The sequence below is a fragment of the Sprattus sprattus genome (genome assembly GCF_963457725.1).
Source record: "Sprattus sprattus genome assembly, chromosome: 4".
Classification (NCBI taxonomy): Eukaryota; Metazoa; Chordata; class Actinopteri; order Clupeiformes; family Clupeidae; genus Sprattus; species Sprattus sprattus.
The window spans coordinates 18,573,418-18,599,797 of NC_137923.1; the positions used below are offsets into that span (position 1 = coordinate 18,573,418).

General features: G+C 45.4%; 1 protein-coding gene across 2 annotated transcripts in view; it reads right to left on the bottom strand.

Moving 5' to 3' along the window:
- Positions 1–26,380, bottom strand: part of gpc5c (glypican 5c) — a 145,361-nt gene that overhangs the window by 89,108 nt on the left and 29,873 nt on the right. Inside the window, exons 4-6 of one of the 2 annotated variants that reach the window (XM_080836532.1) lie at positions 5,497–5,663; positions 3,408–3,467; positions 1,844–1,963 (exon numbers count right to left, since the gene is read on the bottom strand). In XM_080836532.1, the coding sequence (XP_080692658.1) occupies positions 1,844–1,963; positions 3,408–3,467; positions 5,497–5,663 (347 nt within the window). The remainder of the gene's footprint in view (positions 1–1,843; positions 1,964–3,407; positions 3,468–5,496; positions 5,664–26,380) is intronic. The other variant, XM_080836533.1, reaches the window with a different exon arrangement.

Genomic DNA, 26,380 nt, shown 5'->3' on the forward strand with positions numbered 1-26,380 from the left:
ACAGTGCTGTGTGGGAAACCTCCAAGCTCTTTCAGAGCTTAGCTAGCGATGGGCCTCGCCGACGTCAACAAGCACTTGCCAAGAGTTGAGGAGATTGCCATGGAAACCCCAGATGAGGCAGTTTGTGTCTGTGTGTGTGTATGTACGAGTCTGTGTGTGTGTGTATGTACGAGTCTGTGTGTGTGTGTGTGTTTGTGTGTGTGTGTGTGTGAGTGTGTGTGTGTGTGTGTGTGTGTGTTTATGAGTGAGTGTTAATATCTGTGCATGCATGCATGTGTGTGTGTTTTTGTGCATGCATGTTTATCTGTTGGTGCATCTATGTGTGTGTGTCTCTGTTTGTGCTTGAGAGCTAGAGAGAGAGCGAAAGAGTAAGTGCAGATCATTGTCATAAATATGGAGTGAGCTGTGTGTGGTGTAATGGGAAGTGTGTCCGGTGGGGGAAAACAGGCGTGGATCAGTGGAAACGCGCACAACGAGGGACAGTGATTGCCGCTGGGCTGGGCTGGGATCGCCTCGGCTGGGATCGGCTCCACTTATTCCCACAGACCGCAGACTTCCAAAAGGCATATGCGGCGTCCATCGCAACCCCAACCTCACTTCGCCCCCAGCCCCAGCCCGAGCCCACCCTATCCTGGCGCAGGGATAAAAACCTCATAAATAAAAGAGATTGTTTTCAACAAGCCCAAAGAGGCGATGCCTCTGCTCTCCGCTGCTTTGAAGCTTTTGTCTTGAGTTTGCAACTCAAGTCGTAAAAAAGATCGGGGTAAAAAATAAGGTGGAGGTGGGGTTGGGGAGAAAAAGTCCTCCATTTATCAACCAGGGACGGGAAACCTCTTCTCTCACACACCAGATGATGTGAGGAGAGAGAAGTGTACACAAACTGAGAGAGTGAGAGAGAAAGAGAAAGAGAAAGACAGAGTGAGAGAGACTGAGAGAAAGAGAGACTGAGAGAGAGATTAGCAGCGGTGGATAAAAGGAAGCCCAGGAAAGCTCTGCCTCAACATCTTCATGCAGGAACCCATCCAGACCTTCTGCCTCATTGCCTCACTGCCTCACCGCCTCCCTGCCTCATTGCCTCACTGCCTCACTGCCTCCGCCTCTGCACACCGGAGACCTCTCATCTCCATCAGTGCACAGTACAGATCCCTTACTAACGTCTCCTCCACTGAACGTCACCTTCCATGTCCAGAGAATTACAAATAAATAAATAAATAAAAAGATCAGTATCAGTGGACCTATGAGCAACCCTACCTTGACAGCCTGCCCACAATGATGTGCTGCATGGAGGCAGGTCGTCAGTCAGTCAGACACAGTCAGAGTTTCCACATCAGAGCGAGGTGTTGTCCAGTGTTCTTGAAATGTGCTGCACCTCCACCCTAACCTAAACTCTAACCGCGACCTTTGACCTGTGCCTGTCATACTGGCCTGTTGACCCCAATGCTGACTTTCCCCCCTCTACCCAACCTTTACCCAGATCTCCAGACCCAAGTCTTCACAAGCACAGACAAAAATATTTACAAACACTCTATTATTCTGTTAAAGGCCAAGTATTAAGGGTTTGGTTGACTACAACAACAGACAAATATTTAATTTGGATGTGATTTTGGTCATTTTAAAATGAGATGAAATCTGGAAAAGGCAATCAAGCAGTAAACTGCTTCTGTGATAGAGGGCATATAAGTAGGCCGCAGTCTGGACTATTTGGTGATTTGCAATTAATTGTTTACCTATGTTGGTATTATTTTGTCGCCATGCTGAGGTATTTCTGTCAAGTAGACATTTTGCTATCTGACCAGCAAGAAGTGAGATGACCCCTTTAGTAAAGAAACAAAGCTGCTCTCACCTCTCGACTACGTCTTCACCATTCCAGCAGGTGAACTCCAGCCCCATCTCCCCCTCGCACAGCATCTCTGGCAGCGCGCCGAAGAAGGTCTTATAGCGTGGGATGTAGCCCACAAACTCCCTGCAAACAAAAAGAGCAGATAAGTCATCTAGCAAAAGGGACCCAATGCATGAAATCAGCCATTCATCCTGGGGCTTCTATTCACCAATACTACTGGACCCATCCCAGCTATTCTCCTGACTGTGCTAACTGGTATGTGCCTTTGCGCAATATGTGTGTGTGTGTGTGTGTGTGTGTGTGTGTGTGTGTGTGTGTGTGTGTGTGTGTGTGTGTGTGTGTGTGTGTGTGTGTGTGTGTGTGTGCTGTGTTGTACCAGAGTCACTGCACTAAACAAACAGAGAGGCCAAAGAACACTGCTATTTCACTATTCTCTCTGTTTCAGGTCCTGTTGCCAGGGGCAATCAAGCTGGAATTTGTGGGAACAGTGATTCACCACACAACCTTTTAAGGGAGGACACAGTTACAAATCTCCCATTCAGTGCAGGTCAACCAGCTCCGTGAGCATCCTATGTATTTGTTATACAGCAGGGGTCAGAGTGATTAGTGGAATCTAGGCTTTGGGTCTTGAGCCCTGTCTTGAATCCAGTGGATTCTGATCAGGCACTTGTTAGGGCCACCCAGGGGTGAAGTGTTACAATGCAAGGTTCAGGCGAGGTCATGTGCTGAGTAAGGGGCCTATCAATCAGGCCTGTCATCGGAGGCGAATCCAGCGCGGGGGTATGGGGAGGGGAAGAAGAGACTAACCACGGCCCCAGGAGACTAGGATGGCCTTTGGAATGGGTTAGACACACCATAAATTACCCCTGGCATCATCCGCCTGACAATCACTCACACACACAGACACACACACACACACATACGTACACATACTTACACAGATGCAGAGGTGGAATCATGATAACAAATATCCCCAACCAACACACTCACACATACTATGTGCAATATTACTATCACAGAATACTGTACTATTGTATTTATAATTATTTGTGATACGCTAGGATAACTGAGATAAGATAGCAGTGATATGCTATAATTCATTATGACTGCAAATGATGCCCCTAAAGGAAAAAATTAATCATATTTTGTTCATAACAAAATATGATAAATTTTTTCCTTTAGGGAAAAAGTGTTTCATATCGCTGTTTTAGTAGCGTATGAATTTAATACTGTCTGACATTTTACATACTCTCACCTCTATTAACTACCCGTATGAAGACAATTCACACACACACACACATACACACTCACATATACACACAAACATATACACACAAAAATATACACACACACATATACACACACACATATACACACACACATATATACAGGACGATGTTCATATCATGATCATATACAAATGCATCATGTTATCATCCGCATTCATGTAGCCACGCCACATGTACCACAACACAATGAATGAATGAATGAATGAATGATAGACAGAAAGAGGGAGTGAGATAGGAACACACATTCCAACAGAGATGGTCAGTAGACCCATGCTTACCTAGATATCTTTTTCAGACTTTTAGGTTTATCGTTCTTGGAAGGTTTCAGAGGGAGGGAGCTGGGAGGGTCGGCACCCCCAGACAATGGAGGAGTCCAGGGGAGGTGGATGCAAGCAGGATTGGGGGGGGGGGTGGGAACGGCGGGGTGGGGAGGGGAGGGGAGGGGAGGGGGGGTGTCAGACAGGTGGGAAACAACAGGATAATACAACAAAGGGGAGGGGGGAGAGAAAGAGTCATGATCCTGGAGGAAAATAAGTCAGTCATGCACATGCAACCACCCCAGCACAAAGAAGAACCACCAACGTGAACATGTGCAACAACACACAGTACAGTTTCACATATTACACCTTGTGTTATCCACTTTGCATTTACACAACAAAACTAGCCTCTAGTCCTACTCTCATGTTTAAACTTACCTTCACATTTATGACGCCCCTTTGTCATTTACTAGATGACTCCTAGCCTTAAAAAGCTACCCTCCTCACATTCTCTAGACACAGACAATAATTGTGTTCTTTTGAAGGGGCTCCCTACAATTCTCTCCTTGTTTCAATGCGACCTCTCCAGGTCTTTCCACGTCTTCATCTCGCTACCTGATGAAGCATGGGAGTTATTTTTTGGCTTGAAGGGCTGCTGACCCAGCACCTGCTGTGATAATCGAAAGATGAGAACATTTTCTGTCATTAGGGCAAGAGTTAGGTAATGATGCTGTTAAAAAGTGGGCTACTCCACCATGCAGACTGGCACGAGTGGATGCCCTTGTAGCAGATGCCAGCTTTAAGTAAGCGGTTCTTTGTGAGTGTCGGTATGTGTGTGTGTGTGTATGTGAGTGTGCGTTTCTGTGAGTGTGTGTGTGTGTGTGGGGGTATGTGTATGTGTGTGTCAGACTAAGTGTGTGTGTGTGTGTGTGTGTGTGTGTGTGTGTTTGTGTGTGTGTGTGTGTGTGCGCTTGTATATGTGTGTGTGTGTGTATGTGTGTGTGTGTGTGTGTGTGTGTGTGTTTGTGTGTGTGTGTGTGTGTGTGTGTGTGTGTGTTTGCGTATGTGTGTGTGTGCGTATGTATGTGTGTGAGGGAGTGGAGTGTGCAGGCTGGCAGGTCCAACAGGAAGCTGATGAACCCTCTCGATTAATGCTGGCACATCTTGTCCTTCTCACCCTGCCAAACAGACCGCCACAAGGGCAGCGCTGCCCGCCGGGGCCAAGCACAACATCCATCCAGCCACGGGCAGCACAGTGGGCAACTAAAACAGCGTTGAACAGTGAGGGTGCATGGGGGAAGAATCTCTTGCCCTGTCATGCTATCCAAGCCTGTGCAACACATGTGAATGACGTCAGTGAGAGACCTCGGTCAAGTCTGCCCCCCCCCCCCCCCCCCCCCGACACACACACAGATATGTCCTTTAGGATAGGTCAATTTCTCCCTGGGATTAGCCCCACTTACGGAAGGAGCCAGCATGTCTGCGGGGCAGAAGAGGTGCTGGGCGGGGGTAGTAGAGTGCTGGAGGGGGGAGGGGGGGTAGTAGAGGGCTGGGGGGGGAGTTAGGAAATCATCAGCCCCTGACATTTGTAGCATGAGTGGTACGAATCAGCACCGGCATGGACTCCCCATACCACTGCAAAGCCCCAGCTGGAGAGGAAATGCCATCAACACCAGTGTGCCAGACTTGGCATAGGAGACACTTATAGACACTTATAGAGATGGACCAGGTCTATGCACACGTAAGAAATAAGATCTCCAATTACTGACTGTTACTGACTCCATGCTGACTGTTACTTCCATTCCCATGACTGTTTGTGTGTGTGTGTGTGTGTGTGTGTGTGTCACAGGATCACTTTAGAGGGACCACTCTGAAGGACAACAAGCAATGTGTCACTGGTGCTTTATATAGTTATGGGTCAGACATGATGATTATGGATAGGCTTGAGCTGAGGGCAAACTTACATAAGAGTCTATCTATCCTTTGATATAAACCATATGGAGTAAAATCGGAGGCAAAATAAGGCAAATATTACAGGTCTCGATGGGTTAGAAATCGACAGAGGGGAACCACGGTCTTTAAAGTTCACTGTCAAAAGCATTGGTCTCACCTTCTCAAGTGGGCAAGCCTTCCTCGAAGCTCCACATCTGGACTCGCAGAGAAAGGAGTCGAAGCTGGGGGGGACGTGGCTGTAGCCGTGGACACCTGTCCCTCCGTGGGCGTGGGCGTGTGCGAGCTGGGTGCCTCGGCTGTGGATGCGCCACAGACTTTATCCACCTGTGAGTTTTTGACAAGGCACAAAGAGAAGGTGGGAGATGGCTTAGGTTAAGATAAGACACAGCTGATTGGTGAGGAGAGGTGTTTTCTCTTTCAGATGATCATAAAAATGATTCAGTTATACGGCTGTTGAGTGGGACTGTAAAACTCTTGTAATCACCCAATATTGATGGGTATCATATTCATTGTAAAGCAGAGAAATGGGGCCCTGAAGAGTGAGAGAGAGACAGAGCGAGTGAAGGATGGAAAAAAAGAGAGAGACTGGCACTCCCTACCATAAACCAGAAGAGCCTCTCATATCTTTTGGGGGAGAGGGATGAATGCCTCCTCCTCGCTGCAGAATAATATCTTATTTTTATAAGAGTATTGTATGTAAACAACTTACTTGTTGTGCTTGATTCAAACCTTTTTTAATTCAAATTTCATTTTGAGAGAGAGGGACAAAAAGTGGGGCAGAGAGATAGGAGATAGAAAACAGAGAGAGAAGAGAGAGACCGACAGAGAGAGAAGAGTAATGGCATGGCTGATGTACAGAAGGAGTCGGGGAGAAGGATCTGCTCCCTGTCTGCTATAAAGCTCCTCTAATGGGATTAAACACAATCAGAAGCCCTTAATGATGATCAGTGCATGCTGCAAGCTATCGACAGGGCAGCACTGGACCCGCTGCCTCGCCCATAATTAAGAGCCAAGGCAGGTAATGAAAAAAGCCTAACGATCCCGCCACCGCCCAATCAATGCCATCTCATCCGCTTAAAAGCTTTCCCTGTTACACACACCCATACACACTGACTTTAAATCAGGCGAGCTGTTCAAAAGAGAAACACAGTGCATTCTCTGTGCAGTCGTGCTTGCGGGCTGAGAAAGGCTGAGGTGGGGTTGGGGGGGGGAGGACCAGATAATCTTGCAGCAACTGTCTAGTCGCTGCTGGGAGTAGATTGTGACCATTGCGTCACACTCTGGCTGTATCATTAGTAAATGTGAATGTTATTCAATAGCCTGGTATCATATGGTTTACGGTTTCATTTGAGAGGCTGTGCGGCACTGATGGTAAATACAGTGATGGGCTGGCGGTCCGGCGGCCGGTGTGAATGAATGAAGCCCCAGTCAAGGTAAAGCGAGCGCAGCGGCCCGGAGCAGCCGAGAAAATAAACAGGCTACTGTAGCGAGGGCAGCGGGGCAGCAGTCAAAGGCAGCGCTCTCTCTCTCAGAGCTCAGGCCCCGGCGGGCTCCTGTTTGCTCAAGGGCCTACATCAACAGGTGGATCTCTTTGATTTGCCAGACCCTAGAGCCCCCCAGGCATGGATGCATTACTGTCTACCTCTCTCTCCCTCTCTCTCTCCCTCCTTCCCTCTTTCTTTCTCTCTCTCTGTTTCTCTCTCTCAGAGACCATGGTTCTGAAGCATTCCTGTGCGGCCCTGGCCCTCACTTCAGAAACGCTGGCCCATTTCAGACCAAGAGAGGGGTGCCGAGTGAAGTGGTTTCACCGATAGGGTTGGGCCGGGCCATGCTTATGCCGCTGGCAGCTCGTGCCTGTTTACCCAGCAAAGGTTCAGGCTTTCTGACGCAGTAAAAGCCCCGTGCAGAGAGACTTCAAAAGTGCCAGAAAAACACACACACACAGACACACACACACACACACACACACACACACACACACACACACACACACACACACACACCAGCATCGATGTTTACACGCATGCACCCTCCGGGTGGGCGAACGTGTTATGGAAGGGTCCAAGGAAGTACTCTGAGTATAAAACACACACACTCACGTACACACAACAACAACAAAAGTGACACATGAGGAAGGAGGAGAAGGATGAGGAGGAGAACACTGCATAGCCTCCTCGCAGTGGCAGAAATACTGTATGAGCGACAATTCTGAAACCGCAGGTCGTCGATCGTCGGGGCCCATATGCCCGAGGTCTAAAAATACTGGCGACAGCCAAGAGGGGGGAACCAGTCAGTCATCAGAGGCGGTCAGCAGACGCAGTTTAAACAAAGGAGTCAAAATAACAGCCATCTACTGTGCGTGTATGTCAAGACATTAGAGCCGCGGGATGAACCCTAACCCAGAACTGCACAAAATCACAGTGGAGTATCGAACACATGTAACATTTGTCATGAAACAGATGGAACAAAGTATGGATTCATTCAATCCTATCTACAAAGCTTTCTGCAGAGCAAAAACCCTTTAAGGAAATAAAAAGATTTTTATTTTTTTTTTCAGTTTCACACACATACAATTTAAACAATTTTGCTCTAAAGTGATATGGTTTACTGGAGAGCTGGCGGGAAGGGCTTTTTTCTTTCACAATCTGCAATTTCTGTTACCTTATTTTACCTTTACCTTTACCAATGTTTTTTTTCAAAACTGCTCCAGGAGAAGCAATAGCTACAGTATGTATATTGTTTAAACTCTCAGTGGAGCTGGCTAGACACTAAACTTTACAGCTAGAGAAGTAAGGACAACATTAGTCTTTGTACATTTGACTTTTCTGGCCACTCTTTCCTTCATTCAGCGGCTCCATAATAAGTTTCAAAGTGGGGGAGGCAATAACAGAGGGTTAACCTAGACTTGTAAGGTTGTCTGGAGGCATTTCCCTGGCGGAAATGTTCTTTATTCTGGCAGCTAAATGCCTCATTTTCAGAAATAGAAAGCATAAAGGCAATGGCGTTATCTGGATATCATAACATTGTTATTTCGCAACTTCTAATTGGATACAATTAAAACTTTTCAAAATACAGACACCAGAGCTGGAGTGCTTCAGTCGGCTTCATAGGTTGTGCACTCCCAGAGTTCTGTGTGTTTATGTTAAATTCTGTGCTTAATGTTCCGTTTAGAATGTTCTAATGTGCAAATTTGGAGTCCATGTTTAATGGGTGATGCCCTGGTGTAGTTTCCTTGTGTGTTAGTGTCTGTGTCAACTTTGCCTTGAAACCTGTGTCTGCGTATGTGATCCCTGAGCCTTTCCCCTGTTCAGCATTAGACTGAAGCGTGTGTTCCTGTGTGTCAATAAACAGCATAGAGCCAAAGAAAAGCCTGATTCTTGCATTTTCGTTACAGTATTTTCAACGTTTAGGGTAGCCTACTTTAGATGGAATCACAAAGAAAGGACCTATCTACTTGTGATTTGTCATAACAAAACTAAACCAGGTTTAGATTTAGATTAGACTACTTAGATTACATTTTCTAATCATTATAGACACCAAAGAGGGTGGGCACCACTGAGGATGCAGTTAAGGCTCCAAAGGGCGGAGCTCACACTCGAACAAACATTTTTCTGCTTGTTTTCGATAACTATTAACTGTGAACTGGGAGACATTTTCGTACTTTCTCTACTTGTCTTTCTCTCCATCAATCCCTCTCTCTCCTCTCGTCCACCCCCCACCCCACCCCACCCCCTACCCTCTGGCTCCCCGCTAGCTGGTCTGAGTGAGGCAGGGAGGAAGGGCTGAGTAAGAGGGAGTGGAGTTGGCAGGGCCCGAGTCAGTGCTGAGACATTAACCTTGGGCATCATGGGCTCATGGATTAAACGCAGAGCCTCTGTCTGGAGGCACGACCGCACAGTTTTCAGTGTTAAAACATTCTCAATGCTCTACCTTTCCTTTCCTTCCAGTCCTGTGGACATTGTGGAACACCTGACGCCACACAGCGTTAGGTCATTTGAGGGCAGATTGAATGGAGCTGGGCTGGTGATACTTGGGGCACCGGCCCAAAGTGGATAGGGGCCGACAGGGGTGGATTTAATAGGATGCTGAGTTTGGATGGAAATGTGCTGACGACTTAATGGTGGATTATGGTGATGTATTTAGGGGCCTTCATTTCAGGGTTTTCTGGGTGGTGGGAAATAGATGGCAGCTTGAAACTGGATTTGTGCACAGAGAGGTAGAGACTTAAAAAAAATCGTACTCAAGGTTGGTCGCTTCGTTTTTTTTTTGCAGAATTGATGTTAATATTTAGACTGGAAGCTGCCAGGGAGACGATTTTATGGCCTACGGTTTTACGATTTTACAGAATATTGATTATAGTTTATTATCGACCTACATTACTGAGTCTGAGCTTAATTGAGAGGTTGGTGGCTTGTTAGAGTGTGGTCGAGTGCTAACCAGCTGCATACAGACGGCACAAGGAGCAGGATGCCAAGAACAGTGGAGCTGGGAAATACCCACACTCTTGGTATTAATAATCAGGGCTATTATGGGTCTGGAATGCCTGGGCCAGGGTGACGCAGGCTGACTTTAGCCTGGCTGGGCTGGAGGTGCTGAGGCATGAATGGATGAAGTCACACACACACACACACACACACACACACACACACACACAAACATATTTACAAAAGGGGAATGGACAGCAGAGAGGCTGGAGAAGCAGCTAGCCCCGCAGCCCCATTCAAGTGGTCACACACAAACCAGCGCTGTCCGAAGCCAGGGCTCAGCATGGGCTCAACCACACAACAGGGCACGGACTTGAACGGCTGCCATGGAAGGCCATGATATCTCACTTGCTTGTGACTTCCTGGTTCATTCTGTAACACTGGGGTAGGCCAGGGTGGCATGTCTAAATGTAGGCTGCAGCCAGCACTGGTTCATAAAGGAGCAGATCTTTCTCCATGAAGGTAAGCAGGATTTACAAATGAGGCTACATGAAAGCAGAAGAGTCACCATCAGGTTCACAAACGTCAGGTTCTTTCATTTGATGGTTATTCACTACTTGTTTACTTATGTGTAACTAAATGTTGAGGAGGAAAGAAGAATGTGTCAACACAACCCCCTCATTCCCACCTCACCCTCCAAAAAACAGCCTATTCAAAGGGTCCTGTGGGAGCCTGGGTGTGGCGATATATTTCTGTTCTACAGTTGTTTGCTGTTGTCTGTTTATTGATCTAAATATAAATACATATGACACCCCCGCCGCTGTTCTTTTGTTTTTTAACCCACCAGACCCTGGGAACCTCTGACGCTCCTTGTCAAACTCCTGCTCTTAGACCCAATCTCACAGACAATAAATATCGGTTCAGACGCGCTGCAGACTCCTGTGATCTTTCACCAACAAGTGCTTGGCAAGAATGTTCCCCGCTGTTTCAGGGGCTGTAACTCTTTCGACAAAACTCTAACTCTAGCTAAGAATACCACTGTGTTAAAAACTGGAGGACCGCAAATACCCAATGAAAGGGCCATTTAAATGGCTGACATTTCCACGTCTAGAAAATAACTGTATACTGTACTTAGACATTCAGCATGACGTATTGTATTCCTGTTATGGAGAAATGACAAATAATAATTCACTGCTAACATCAGTCTAATAAATCCTAAGTGTTTTTGTGTGAATTCCGTATAATCATATCACTGCCAAGGCAGCACAGAAAAAACAAGAGGACCACTTTCAAACTGTGGTACTGGAGAACACACACAGAAACCAGCAGAAATCTTCACAGAGCAGGACCCCACATTCTCAGCCGAGCTTCTCTGTGCAATTTACTCCGATGCCATTCCTAGCTGGCCTCAAGTATGAAGAGACAAGAAACAAAATCACATCTGTTTACAAAAGGAGAAAATATGCAAACTTTGCCTCCAAAATGGAACATTTGTGGAGGTCAGTCGTAGTGCTGTTTGCACTATGTCCCCCATTTAAAAACAATATTTACAGCAGAGCTGCGTAAGAAAACCTTTAGAGAGAAAGAGCTCTGTCATTGCAATGTCAAACCGATGGGGATGAGAGCGAAACACTTTAAACAAAGGGAGTCCACACAAAGCAGACAGACACCAAACACACACATACTGCTCTTCAAATAAAAACATATGGAAAACAAACACAGGACGAGTCAAGGCGTGGTCTTTGGATCACACACACACACACACACACACACACACACACACACACACACACACACACACACACACACACACACACACACACACACACACACACACACACACACACACAAACGAAGAAAAGACACAGCACAAGAAAGAAAAAAAGGATAAATGAGCTTGGAATGATGGCTGCATTGCCCTGACAATGTGTCAAACAAACAGGAAGATGGACGGGGAAGGGGAGTGCAAAACAGCACATGCCGTCCTCCCTCTCCTCTGGGCCCTTAGGAGCGTGAGCCAGTGAGCCTGTGATCCTGTGCTGACATGTGCGGACCACTCGCTCACAGCGGGGGGCAATCTGGCATGTTCTATAGCGTGGGCCCGTGTGACTGTGTGTGTGTGTGTGTGCGTGTCTGGATGTGTGCGTGCGTGTCTTTGTGTGTGGCAGGCTTTCCCAGACCACCTGTCCATCCTTGTTATATCTTTAAAATCCCAGCTATTCCATTTCAGACATTCCTGCTGTGGTTGACTAAGGGATGGTGCCACTGGTTGGATGGACTCTCACTCTTTAGAGAGAATGAAGACATGTGCTTTCACACACATACGCACACACACATTCACACACAGGGCCCATCATGAAATAGCCCTTGCTCCTTGAGATTGTGGGTTAGTGTGGGCATTCTTGTCACAGGCAGTATTCTGCAATTTTTCATCATTTTTATTCTAGTCAGTGCGAGTCTGTGTCTGTTTTTCATTTGTGTAGTGGTTAGGGGGTACGAGTGAGTCTATCTCAGTGTGTCTATCTCACCGTGTGCATCTCCACTTGCATGTGTCTGTGTCCTTGGGTTTGTGGTCATATGTTTAAAGTTGTGTGTGTGCATTGTGTATTGTGTATGCATTTGTATGCATGTGTACATACAGTATGTATTTGAGAGGGTGTGTTGTGTGTTAAGCAATGTTTGTTCCTGGGTAGGTGTTTATTTTTTCATGGGAGGAGTATATCAACATCAACCTCTCTGTATGTATGTGTATTGTGTTTTTTTTTTGGTGCATGCGTATGCATGTATATTGGAGTGTTATAGCCATATGAATGTGTGTGTGTGTGTGTGTGTTTCTGATTTCCAGATCCCTGAGGAGGAGGACGAAGAGGAGCAGAGGGCGAGGGAATCTGCCTGTCTGTGTCCGAGTTGTGTTTCCTCTCTGGGAGTATTTCCTTACAGCTACCAGTGGTGGTCCTCTAAAGAGGTTTATTTGTGCAAGGATTAGTCCTAAAGGCACAGGAACTTTCTCAGCAACCCCCCAACCACCACCCCCGCCCTATCCCCATCTCCCTGCTTTTGGTGCAATGCATTGTGGGAGTGCACTGGCTGGCCGGCTAACGCCAACTCTTTTGTTCACTTCTGGTTTGCATTCGGTGGAGACCAAACCCTACAACAACTCCATCAACTATGCACACACACACAAACACACACACACACCATACAGAGGACGGCCCATTCGCCAGCCTTTGCCAAAGACCACAATACAGGAGCTCAGAACCTTGAGCTCGTTTCGATGGCCAGGCCTCTTCTCACGACAAGCTCGCAAACACACACTTTCACTTGGACTTGACTCTCTCTTGAGGAACATTCTCCTCACAAACTCTGCTCCGCACAACACTGTTTACAGTAATTAAGAACTGTAATGGATTAGTCTTGGGTGTAATTAAAATGTCCCCTACACACAAGGGGAAAACACCAAAATTGCTTAGTGCAGAAAAAGAACGAGGCAAAGAAACAGTTTTGTGCACCGAAAAAAATAAAATAATAATTGTTTGCCAGGGCCCTGGGGTGCTACACAGATTAACTGTGCATTAAAAAGATTCCCATCCGCCCACATTGACTCTTCTTCATGAGAGGCTGTCTTTCTATATTTATTCCATTCAGTGCAGTCTGCCCACAGACTCACTTCTTCAGAGGCCCTGCTTACTTTACAGAAAGGCTCTGGTATGGGCTTATAACATATGGATAAGCACTGGATGAGATTATAAAATGACTACTTTAGCAGTTTTTGGTTAGTATTCTTCCAAGCTTGTTAGCATTTGAAAGATGGCATTTGGGCACTTGGGTAAGGCAGTGAGAAAGAGCTGGTCCATTTCTGCAGGGACCACAGGGTAGTGCTCCTGGGTCGGGAATAGGGCTTCCTGTGGACGTTCACCAGTACTGACTTGTTATAAAAAGGCTTCACAGTCACGCATTGTCCATTACAAGAAACTACTGCATGTATTACACTTATATATAAAAAATAAAACTGTAAGGCTATTTATGGCCAATTACCTTTGGAACAGGTGGATATTTAGTTTCAGGAGTGGGTCAATTGTTTACAGAACATGTAATGAAGAACATTCCAGAGTCGCCTACCCCAGTGGGCTGACAGTTCTCACGATCCTTCTGAGCTTCTTATCTCTACCTTGTGTCTCTGTTACTCTCCAGTGCTTCACCACACAAGGGTCAAACCAAGGGCAAGAGAATGGCAATAAGGGTATCAATTATTGTATAACACTGCTAGATGGTTTGTTTGGCATATTTGAATTTCAATGGTCTCAGAGCAAGTGGTGCAATGGTCTCAGCCCTGCAGTGAAAGAGATTAACCTCAATAAAGATCTCAGAAATGTGGATATTCTGATCCGTGCAGCCTGCAACCCTATGGAAGTAATCAACCCCTCACCTCCATCAATGAATAACTCAGTCCTCAGTATGTGATCTCTGACAGGGCAAATACTTGATTACCCAAATTCTGTCGTTATTAACTTAATTGGGTATTTAAAGTCGCATTATGCAGTAATTGTACTTCAGGGTAAAGGTAAGGATAAGCAGTTTTACCTTACAATAACAGCTTTTAAAAATGGGGGCGTTACAATGACTTTTAATATGGAGAATCGCTTCCCTGCCATTGCCATACCAGGGTCCATAGGCATATTACTGCGTTATGTAGGTTTGCCTGAAGCCGCCCGGTGTCTGTCTGCTGAACTAGTAAGTAGCCTTTTTGCCGTCTTGCTTTGTCTTGTGCTGCACTTGCTTGATGTTGACTGTTGGGACAGTTGTTGACTAACTAGTTTGTCATAGTGTCAAAGTAAGCACATTTCAAGAGTTTCGCTAGTTTTATCTGCTAACATCTCAAAAGCGATTAGCAATTCTTCCGTTATGCTGCTATAAGGGGAGATGGCAAAAAAACATCTTAATTAATCTATAGACAGACACTTCCGCACTTGTGAATGTCTGAGCAGCCAGGTATGTTCATACCCTTCAAATGCTTAGGTTCTTGTTACTTCATATTATACACTTTAGATTAGTTTGCATGCGTACCTGATTTAGTAACTCGCACCTGGTAAATAAGTTGTGATGCTCTGATCCACTTTTGCCTCTGCTGAGTTTATTAACAAGAATTGTATAAATAGATACGTAGCGCTACCACAAAGCATGACAAGGATTAGTTCCAAATCAAAAAGCAAAGCTATGTAAGACTTTAGGTCCCTGGCTAATCACCTGGGTTGGATAAGCTGTAGAAGAACAGTCACATTATATTATACAGCGGTCGATTGCCTTTCAGTGTCTGAGGTGGACAAAATGGTCAAACTGAGCTTGAGCAGCATCCTGCCTCTCAGTCAATGCACCAGTTACACTAAATGTGATATAATTTCCTTGATAGAAAATGAGTAAATAGCGTAAACAAGAATGATGTGATCGTAAAAACTATAGAACTAGAACAGCTTTAGAACTATGTTCACTCTGGTTATTGCTTAAATGTGACAAGGAGCCCCTTCACAAAAGGCACTTCAAATGAAGTTCTGTCTCTTGCTCAGTCTTCCCCTCTCCCCCTCTCCCTAGAGTGATAATGCCTCCAGTAGCGTAGAAAAGCAGAGATGACCTCATCATAAGGACTGATGGACTGCGTCAAAACTTAATCCCCCCCCCCGCCCGCCACCACTCTCTTTTTCCCTGCAACCACCTCTCCATCTCATTCCATCTTCACCTGACTGTAGCACTGGGCATGGTGAAGGGACGAACACTGGGAACTGAAAGAGATGAGAAAAATAAGAACAGAGTAAATTCCCCATTTCATGGAAGTTAAAGAGGACACCCCACTGGATTTGTGGACACTGGATGCTCCAGTGCTACAGCATAGTGCATTATTTTCTTTTCCAAACACTTGGCCTGATAGCAACCTGGTTATTCTGGCAGCCAGCATCTGTTCCAGGAGCCACTGCCCAACACAGAACTTAATTTGCCCTTCATAAGTGACTGAGAGAGAGTCATGAGGCCAGTGAGTAAGAAGATCCAGGAGTGAGGTCTATCGTTTCATCCAGAGCACAGACTACAGACACCATTGCCAGCCCAGGACTACAGCCACAACGCTGCTGTTCATTAAAATAATATGATCTGTGTGACTGATCCTTTCCAAAGTGGGATTCAAAAGACTTCCTGATCCACACACACAGAAAGAGAGAGGGAAAAACAGAGAAAGAGAGAGTCTACATGGCCAATAGATGGAGAGCATGAACCATATGCAGTATTGAGCTGCATGCACATCTTGATACAATTTCTCAAAAACATTATAAATCATTAATAAAAATCTGGGTAAAAAGGTACTGGGTAAAAAGGTACATTGGCTGGTTTGCTTCCAGCCATGAACTAGGAAAGAAAAGTCTATGGCCCAATACCGAACACAGAGGAGCTTCTTTAGCAGATTCTGCTCCACAGCATCAAACACACTCATTACTCAATTGCATGTTTCTGCACACATCCTGAAGTCTACATAACGTAACCTTGCAGTTTTGTACAGTGTCTTTTGGTCTGTTAGCTGTTTGTTTCAACTGTACTGTAGACTATAAACGGTGAAGTGCCCAATACCACACCTGTCAGTCTGCTTGACACCAGAGCGATTTCAGTCTCTTCTGTTCTTCAGTTCTATTCTGTGTCTATTCTGTCTCCACTCTCGTCAGAGCAAACTCCTTCCACTCCTATTCTGTCTTGGCAAAACAACTGATTCTGATTTTCTGTTGTTTTCTTCATCCCAGAGAGCCAGATCTGTACCTTCCTGACTGCCAGACCTGTCTCTGTCTCCTACTATTCTCTTTGCCTTATCCTCAACTTGACCTCCTACCATGTTTCAAATCTGTTATCTTTCCATTGGCCTCCTTCCATCTAGTTCACCTCTCACTCCTTTGACTCTTCATCTTTTGTATCCCTCTCTTCATTAATCCATCTTTCCTCTCCTCTCTCTGACTCCCTCTACTCCCCGTTCACTGCTCTCATCCCAAACCAGGACCTCCCTTTCGGTTACAGCTCACAGATTCTTTTTCATCTCACTAAATTGTATTTCTACTCTTTTCTCACTTTGAACCTTCCTTCTTTGGCATGAACCAGCCCCTCATCTTCCTCCCAGACCCTCTCTGCATGTCTGTGCTGCTCTTCATCTTCCTCCAGGACCCTCTCTGCATGTCTGTGCTGCTCTTCATCTTCCTCCCAGACCCTCTCTGCATGTCTGTGCTGCTCTTCATCTTCCTCCCGGACCCTCTCTGCATGTCTGTGCTGCTCTTCATCTTCCTCCCGGACCCTCTCTGCATGTCTGTGCTGCTCTTCATCTTCCTCCCGGACCCTCTCTGCATGTCTGTGCTGCTCTTCATCTTCCTCCAGGACCCTCTCTGCATGTCTGTGCTGCTCTTCATCTTCCTCCCAGACCCTCTCTGCATGTCTGTGCTGCTCTTCATCTTCCTCCCGGACCCTCTCTGCATGTCTGTGCTGCTCTTCATCTTCCTCCCAGACCCTCTCTGCATGTCTGTGCTGCTCTTCATCTTCCTCCCGGACCCTCTCTGCATGTCTGTGCTCCTCTTCAGCTTTCTTGTGATGTCATGAGACGAAAACACTCTCCCCACTCTCATCTGCCACTATAAATAGTCCTTCAAACTGTTTGTGTGTAAACAAAATCATAAACAGTCATGTTTTTCCAATCCCGTGTCACTGTTGTTTGCCATAATTAAAATCATCGGCATATGATTTGCTGCCTGGTTTCCCAAAAACGGATGTTCTTTTCGCGTTTCTGTCTTTCCAACCGACAGAGTAAACTCATTTTGAAAATATGTTTAGTCTGTTTCAGGATCCTTCGGGAGTGCCAGGGACCAAGATGCCTTTCTGAACCGACACTGGGCTATCTGACAATTAGCACTGCACTGGGAGAGATTGAAGTCCCCGTAGACTTTGGATGAGAAAGATGGGGGGGAGCTACAGCCAGTACGCTGGAGTTCACTGACAATCCCAAACATAGTTCTGCTCAAATAGTTTTAAAGAGATTTTTCTTTCGTCTTATTATCTTACTTCCATTGTTACTGTTGGTCAGTTTTATACTATATTCATTATTATCAAAAGCCTTATCCAGTTTGTACAGCACTATGACAATACTTGTGGTTGCTTTAAAAGCGCTTCATTCGCCTTAACTTTAATCATGCTGATTGACCCACACATGATTGATGACAGCCATATCTACACTTACTCTAGTGGAAGGTACTGTGGGTTGGTGTGCACATTTATATTCATCAATGAAAAAAGCCTCCTTGGCTCAGCTGGCGTTCGTCTTTGTCTAACCGAACATTTCCATTACCAAACAACTGAAATTGATGAAGAACAAAGATTTATTTTAACCAATGTACGTTGTACGTCGCTGTGAAACATTTACATTTGAACACAACCCCCGCTTGAGAGGTTAATTTATTATGTTATTAGCCATCTCCATAAATTCAGCCCTAAAAAGAGATGATTATACAGTAGAGGGGGAGAGGGAGCGCCCATTCAGCACATTCAGCACGGCCCAGGGATACGAGCAGGGGATGTCTAACTAAGAGTGTGGAAGAGAAGGAGAGTTAGAGAGGGGGCAAGTGTGCATGAGTATGTGTGTGAGTGTGTGTGTGTGTGTGTGTATGTGTGTGTGTGTGTGTGTGTGTGTGTGTGTGTGTGTGTGATTGTGTGTGTGTGTGTGTGTGTGTGTGTGTGTTTGTGTGTGTGTGTATAAGAGTGTGTGTGGTTGAGACAGAGAGAGACAGTGAGTGAGAGTGTGGAGGGGGTTGGTGGTAGTATTTGAGGCATGCAGGGCTATGCATCAGCTAATGAGATCCAAACTTGCTGAGGTGGTCAATCTCTAGCGAGGGGTGGGAATGTGTGTCTGTGTGTGTGTGTGTGTGTGTGTGTGTGTGTGTGTGTGTGTGTGTGTGTGTGTGTGTGTGTGTGTGTGTGTATGGGGGGGGGGGGGGGGGGGGGGATTCCAGGCAAGCATCCCATCTCTGACAAGCACCAGCAAAAGTGAGAGAGAGAAGAGAGAGAGAAAGAAAGAGAGAGAAAGGCCCTCCTAAGCGGACCCTGTCTCTGTTGGGCTCCTTAGGCCTCAGAGCCTGTGAGGACCCCATGTCCTCCTCCTCCTCCTCCTGCTCTTTCTCCTCCTCCTCCTTCTCCACCTCTTCCTCCTCCTGCTCTTTCTCCTAGACCTCCTCTCGAGGGCCTTGTTTCCATTATCTAAAAGCACAAGCTACAATTATCATTCCTTCATAAGACTGAAATTAGAAGGCTCTGTTAAACCTCAGAGGAAATAAGGTAGAACTGCACATTAAGTCGCCAAAACTGACTGACTCTCCATTCAATGCCTTTGCTCACTCTATTCTCTTGTCTTCTTCCTTTCTTTAGGGGTCCAAGCAGTAAAGCTATTGTTTTTCTTTTCATTTTTGATATCAATTTTTTTCTGTGCAGCAAAAACTGGATGACCTAGAAATGTGAGACTTGACAACATGGGCCCATAACAACAGCTTAGTACAGTAAATGTCTTACATCTCGCCTTGTCTTATTTTCACCAAACTTAACATGTTAGGCCTTTATGACATTCTGGGGATGATCCCCAAGTTTCATAACAATGGACCACCTATGAAATTCATTCAATGTCTAATTAATCCTTTGTCTAAAAATAATGCTGTATTTAGTATACTCAGACATGCTTCACTTCTGAGCTGCTTGTGTCGTCTCATGTGTGTATGGAGTGGTCGAGTGTCCTGAGAAGCTTTAGATCTGCTTTAAATGACGGTTGTCATGGTCGGTCAGACACTAGCGTCTCTACCTGTGTCTACCTCACAGGGACTGTCCCAGGATCAGCGAGGACGGTAGGGTGAAAGGGTCAAAAAGGTCACGAATAGCACAGCGCCTGTGGTTGTTACTAAGGGGTCAGGTTCAACATTGCTGAAAGTCTGCATGTGTTAGAGAACACATGGGAGATATAGACACACAGAGAGGGAGAAAGGGAGAGAGAGGGAAAGGCAGAGTGATTGAGAAGACAAAGAGAGGGATAGAGAAGTAAAATAAGAGAAGTTGGAATACTATGGAAGGCTAGCCAGGAAGGATGTATAGCCACAATGGGGGAAATATTTGAAGCGTCATACAAGTCCCAAATGACTATCTGATCGTCTGAATTTTGTTAATTTTTACAGTCTCCTAATTTCACACTTGTCACTTGTCTAATCCCATCAAAACCTGTTCCTCCATGTGCCTTTGCTTGAGGTTGGGGGGTGGGGGGTGAGTGGGGCAAGGAGAGATTGTGAGTCACCCCCTCCTCCCGCCAGTTGAGCTCAGCGATGGTAAAGTGACCCTTCGCCATCCGAGCCCAGGATAAATGCCGTGTGAATAACACTTGATCTTTAAGGTCTGGGTACTGTAAACACTACGCTGGAATGGCGGAGGTGTAAAAGGATACGGCCATCGTTCAGGGAGGAAGGGGAGGCAGTGGAGGCATGGAGGGGGGGGGGACCATGCTCCCACCTTCACAGCTTAACCAACACACACTCGTTCACTTGTCTTTCTTCTGGTTGTTTTTTTTTCAATGGGAATGTGCTAAAACTTAATCCCCCCCTGCTCTCCGTTCTCCCAACACAACTGTCAATGGGCGCTATTCACGCTAGCATGAAGCTGTCCGGCATTGTTGTAGCGGCAGAGGCCAATATACTCGCTGTTTAAGCCCCCTAAAATCTGATCTCTGCCACGAGACATGGGGCTAGGGGACACAGGATGAGTATGTGTGTGTGTTTTTGTGTGTATTTTTGTGTGTGCGCGTGTATATATGTGTGTGTTTGTGCTTCTGTGTGTGTGTGTGTGTGTGCATACATGTGTGTATGTGTGTTCGAGTGCCCTTTGCTGGTTCTCCTCCTCCACATGCAGTGAGGGGCAGTGGGGTGGTGGTTTTGCGGTGCTGAAGCGCACAAGAGGAGAGAGAATGCCAACCACAGCCCCATTTGGGAAAACATCCCAGCGAAAAACCACACCATCATAATAATTCCTTCAATAACAACCCAGCATTACACACAGATCTTTTGGACCAGGCCTTGGCCAGCTACTGCAACATATTAAACGTATAATCTGCCGAGACAGAAAAGAGCAGGGAGAGGGACTGTTTAACAAAAACATTTTTGCTTCTTTTTATTGCAATGAGAGAGAAAATATGGAATAAGAAAAGTGGGGAAATGATACCGCTGGTTTTGAATGAAAAAAGGGTCGGCGGGGGAAAAGAGAAAAGTGCACGGAAAGCCAAAAGTGACATTGTAGCCGTGCTGTTGGTGCTACCCTGTTTTGCTTCATGGCCCATGAGGCCTGTGTTTGAAGGGTGCCCAACGGCGGAGAAAAACTCTCAGACTGGCCTGACTGTTCCTCAGCTAACTGTCTCACACAGAGAGAGAGAGAGACAGTAACACAGACTGAAAAAGGCAGAGTGAGTGAATGTGTTGTAGAGACAGAAATATAGAGAGTGGAAGAACGAGAGCGAGAGACAATGGGGAAGATAGGGAGAGACATACAGAGGGAAAGAGAAAGACAGAAAGGTAGAAATAGAGAGAGACAGAGAGAGCGCCAGAGAGAGAGAGAGAGAGTGAGAGAGAGAGAGACCAGTTCTGCAGCCCTGTGAATGGCTCCTCCCCCAGCCCGGAACAATCCTCAGGGTCCTTGTCCAGTTTCCAGCTCGCTGGCTGCTCTCTGCCTGGATGGCTGGAGCTCACTCAGCTTTATCAAATGTGTCCCTTTCTCTCTTTGTCCCTCTCTATGTCTTTTTCTCCGTCTTTCTGACTCCCTCCTCCCCCTCCCTGTCCCTCTCTTCCCCTCTCTCTCCCTCTCTGTTTTCCATCTCTCCCTCCCTCTCCCTCTGTGTCTTTTTCTCTTTCTCCCTCCCTCTCTACCCCCCCCCCCCCCCCCACCCCCCCCCCCACGTCTGCTAAGCCTCACTACATGAATACCAAACAGTGGAGCCGAGCCCCCGGCCCAAGGCCTGCATATTTGGCCCAGGTTAGGCTCCCAGCCTGGCAACCCCTCCTTCGCTCTCCGCTCTCTCTGGGCAGCCAATTAGGCCATGGGCAGAGCGGCGTGACAAGAGAGGCGCAAGAGGCCTGCAAATGCCTATATGCTCATGGGAGGCTACCCGCACCCAACATACACACACAAAGCCACCAGGGCTCTTCAGGAATAAAGAGACAGAGGAAGAGATGGAAGGAAGGAGAGAGAGAGCAAAAGAAAGAGGGGGAGATGGAGAAGGAGATTGAGAATGAGAGAGGGAGACTATCACAAAGAGGCAGATAAGGAGGAGAGGGTGAGTGAGAGAGAAGAAAAAATTAACAGAAAGAGAGAGCTGGGAAGAGGGAAACATTGACCATGGGTGAGATTAGGCCCGGGCATAATAACAGTTGGTAGTTGGTAGCGTGTGTAATATGAACAATTTTAATATGAAGTGAATATGAGCTTGTGGTAATATGAAGCTGCACAGGCACCCAGAGGGTTTCCTTTCTATCGTAGCTTTTTCACTATCCAAGCTATCTCGTGGTTAGGATAACATCTTCCCAGCTGCTGAAGAGTGATCACAACCACTTGTGGATGGTGTTGAATGGCTTCATATAGATTAAACAATCCTGAGAGAAATAATGGGACATCAGTGGAGCAAGGGCTTACTCTGATACCAATTAAGAGTCCCCCCTCCCCCTTGCCCTTTCTCGAACAGAGGTTGCCAGGGGGTATATTAACGATTCGACTTAACAATTTAGCATCCTTTCCCACACAACACTAGCCTGGATACCAGCCTGAACTCCGCCCACAAATTTTTTGTTCTGGGAGATTCAGTCTGGAATCGAGTTAGTTGGGAGAGATTTAACGTTTCAAAAAGGTTGAAACGCAATCTAAACCAATCAAATTGTAAGGGCGGGCTTTATACGTTGATGGACAGATATAGATAGAATATACCGGAATATACATCGAACAAAGATGGCGCCGTCTCGGGAGCTTAGTGGGACATATTTTATATGATTTAAGCTATCTACACGACTTTTTTATGTCTACATTGACTCGGTTAGTTGTGTATACGCAAAACGAGTGTTGCCGAGGATTTTAGGTCCTAACTAAAGCACTCTAGACCATTATTGATCGGTTATGCTAACGCGTTGGCCAAAATAATCGTTGAAACTAATGGTAGCTTCTAGCCTTGAGTGCTAATTAAGTAACGTGAGCAGGCATATCTCAGCAGATATTGACAGCGCATTCATTTTGAAAGAGGAACAGAGAAACGCGATCAAGGCATTTGTCGATTGAAAAGATGTTTTTGCCGTCCTTCCTACGGGAGCAGGTAAAAGTTTAATCTATCAGATGGTAATACTACGTTGCGCTGATTGGTTCTAGGTATCCAATTCAGCGAAGAGGAATTTTCTTTCCTGGTTCGTTGAAACACGCCCCATAATCACAGCCCAATTGTCCGATCTCAGACTCATATTCTGACTAGAATTATGAGTATGACATCGTCAGGCTAACACAACACTATAACACTAAATAAACTCTTAATAAATGCATGGGTTTCACTGTGGGTGGGAATGAGGTAGCCTATATGTGTGTGTTGGTACGTGCAAGGAAAGGGTGTAGCTTTTTTTCTTGAAATGCTCATCCCCTACAACTTTTAAATGGTAAGAAGCGCTCGCACCATAACTGTATGGCATTTAGTTTTACGCGACCTGACGATGTTACATTAAATAAACTGTGGTTAATACACTGGTTTATTTTATACAATTGCATAAAACACTGTTATACAGCTTAAATATAGTAATATCGTCGAATTAAAATTATCTGATTGAGGCACTTGCAACTGCCATTCAAGAGGACATTAAAAACCAGATTGCTTGGTAGATTGACGAGACCACCAACATTTCATGCAAAGCACAACTGTCCATAATCGTGCAATGATGCTACTGGAGTGATTGAGTCCGTGTTTTATTTTGGAGTGATGGAAATGTGATTTATGACTACAGAAACACACTCATTGGGCAAACGTATGATGGGGCAGCTGTCATGACATCAGCACTTAATAGACTGCAGGCCAAAGTGAAAGCAGTTGCTCCATATGCACAGTTCGTTCAACTGTTATACACATCGGCTCGATCCTGGGTCAAGGAGCGAAGTACATCCCAGAGGCAAGAATTGGGCTTTTCAGCATTTTTCAGCAAGGCAACTAAGAGAATGATGTTTTTGGAGGAATGTCATTGCACATGCCTTCCTGGAATTGCCCCCACTCGATTTGTTTTCATCTTTGCTGACATATAAGCAGATTCTTGCAGACACAGATGTTGTTTTTTAAATTTTGCAACAGAGAGCTGCAGATGTGGACTTCTGCAAAATAAAATAGATTAGCCCTGATTTGCCCTATGCCATTAAGAAGAGATCAAAGGCGTCATTCTGCATTATTTACGAAAAGGCTGCCAGCATGACCAACGTCCAGCAAGTAACCCAAGGAAAAGACGACGCTTAGGTTCTGCTGGTTAAGATTCAAAACAGCACTACAGGGGTGTGTGCATGTTTGTCTTTAACAACCTCATCAACCAAATCACGGAGCGCTTTGCCAACATGGATGACATGAGTTTCCTTGAACTGTTTAATAAATGGCAAGTAGCGTAGGCTTGAAGTGTAGACATGCTTAGTGAATGGATATGGCGAGATATTTGTTTCTGATTTGGTTAATGGCAGAGTTGCAAATTCTGTACTCAGAGAAGGGATCTTCTTGCTGCAAAGAAAAGATTTGTGACCTGATTGCATTTTTTAAACAGGGTGAACTTGACAAGAAAATGACAACGGTCTATAAGCTGGTGTGCTAAAGTGCAACAATAGGTGAGATATCTGAAATGCTGGCATGAAGAGAAGCATTTTAAGTGTAAAACATTTGAAAAGTAACACATGCAATACCATGGGACAGGAGTGACTACAAAACTTGTTCCGTTCAACAGAAGGCAAAATAGTTAAATCCTTAGAGTGAAATCCCTGCCGGCCTGATATGACAGAATGATTGATAATTTTGCCAAGAAGACCAGGAGGCGGAACTGGGCCTCGTTTCCCGAACGCGCACTTAGCCTAAAAAGCACTTGAAATCGCTCGTAAGAGGATTCCTACGTTGCAGACGGGTTTCCCAACGGCACACTTAGCTTAAGTGTATCTTTCGTTGAGAAGAATTCTACGTGTGGCCAGGACCAGTAGTAACTTCACACTTAGCGATTTAATCCACCAGGGGCGTCGTTCGACCGTCGTTCGGAAGAAAGGGGAATTTAAAAAAAAAAACATGGCTACTTGAAGCGAGGAATATTTTACATTAATAAAGCTATCTACACAACTTTTTATATGTTTATAATGACTCGGTTTGATCTGAAATGTGCTACGCGACCAATGTAGAGTATGTCGGTCTTAACTGAAGCTTTCAAACAGTAGTTTTATGGCACAATTAGCGCTTATGCCACCACTCCATTGGCTTATATGGTAGCTTTATAGCTATATGGTTGTATACATATATATTTGCAACTATGTTCTTCATTGAAACTTTTTTTAAATCGCTAGTTTCATAGCTCATACAGTCACGCATGACGTACGCTTCAACCCCCTCGACACCTTATCCAGGGGTGTCGTTCGGCCTATTGTAGAAGAAATCCAAACGATGTTTCTGTGTATAGCACATCATGAGAATGTCATTGTTTCACCTGCCTATTCCCATCAAAATAGAAATAAAGAATATTGAGTATTTGAAAATAAAGATTAGGCTATACAAAACTAGTGCAGTGCCCGTAGGAATTATGCATTCTGTAGTGTTAGCAGACGTAGGGCTGTTGGGTAGTGTAATGGCAAGACATATTTGCACTCTACATAGGTACAGGTTACACTGAAGTATTATTGTGATGCATGTTTCCTTTTAATTAAGAAATGTGTTAATGGTAGCCTTTTTGGAGAGTTACCAACAAATAAAGTTTGAGATTATGTAGTGGATGCAGTTGAATATACTGTAGATGTCAACGTTGCTGTCTAAACTATAAACTAAATGTCATAAAGAAAGACATTATTTAAAATGAAGTTATGGTTGAAATAGGATCACTTCTTTATTGTAAGGGTAAGTGTAGGGTAAGAATGGTCATGCAGTTGGACTCAAATGTAGGTTAATTTTATTGAATGTATGTAGCCTACTGTACTGTATGACTTCGATGATGCTAGCTTTGACAGCCCACTCTCAGACAGATCGTAATAAATGTCCTTACAATAGGAACACAGTTTAAATAGGCTACTCTGCTGGAGATGGCGTTACTATCCCCGCCCCGAATTCAGTGCACATTGCACGTTCGATGCACGCATAGGCTAGCTAATTTCACAGCAATTAACGTAAACAGGTTAACCTGACATAAACAGCTCCTAAGAGCTACTTAAGAACTCGTGCACGTTGCGCTCGTGCACCTGACTTTAAGTTGATGGTTGGGAAACGCACGTTAATAGAAAGTGTTACTTAGTGTACGATGTCGCGAAAATCCACGTAGGCCGTTAAGATACGTCGTTATCGGGAAACGA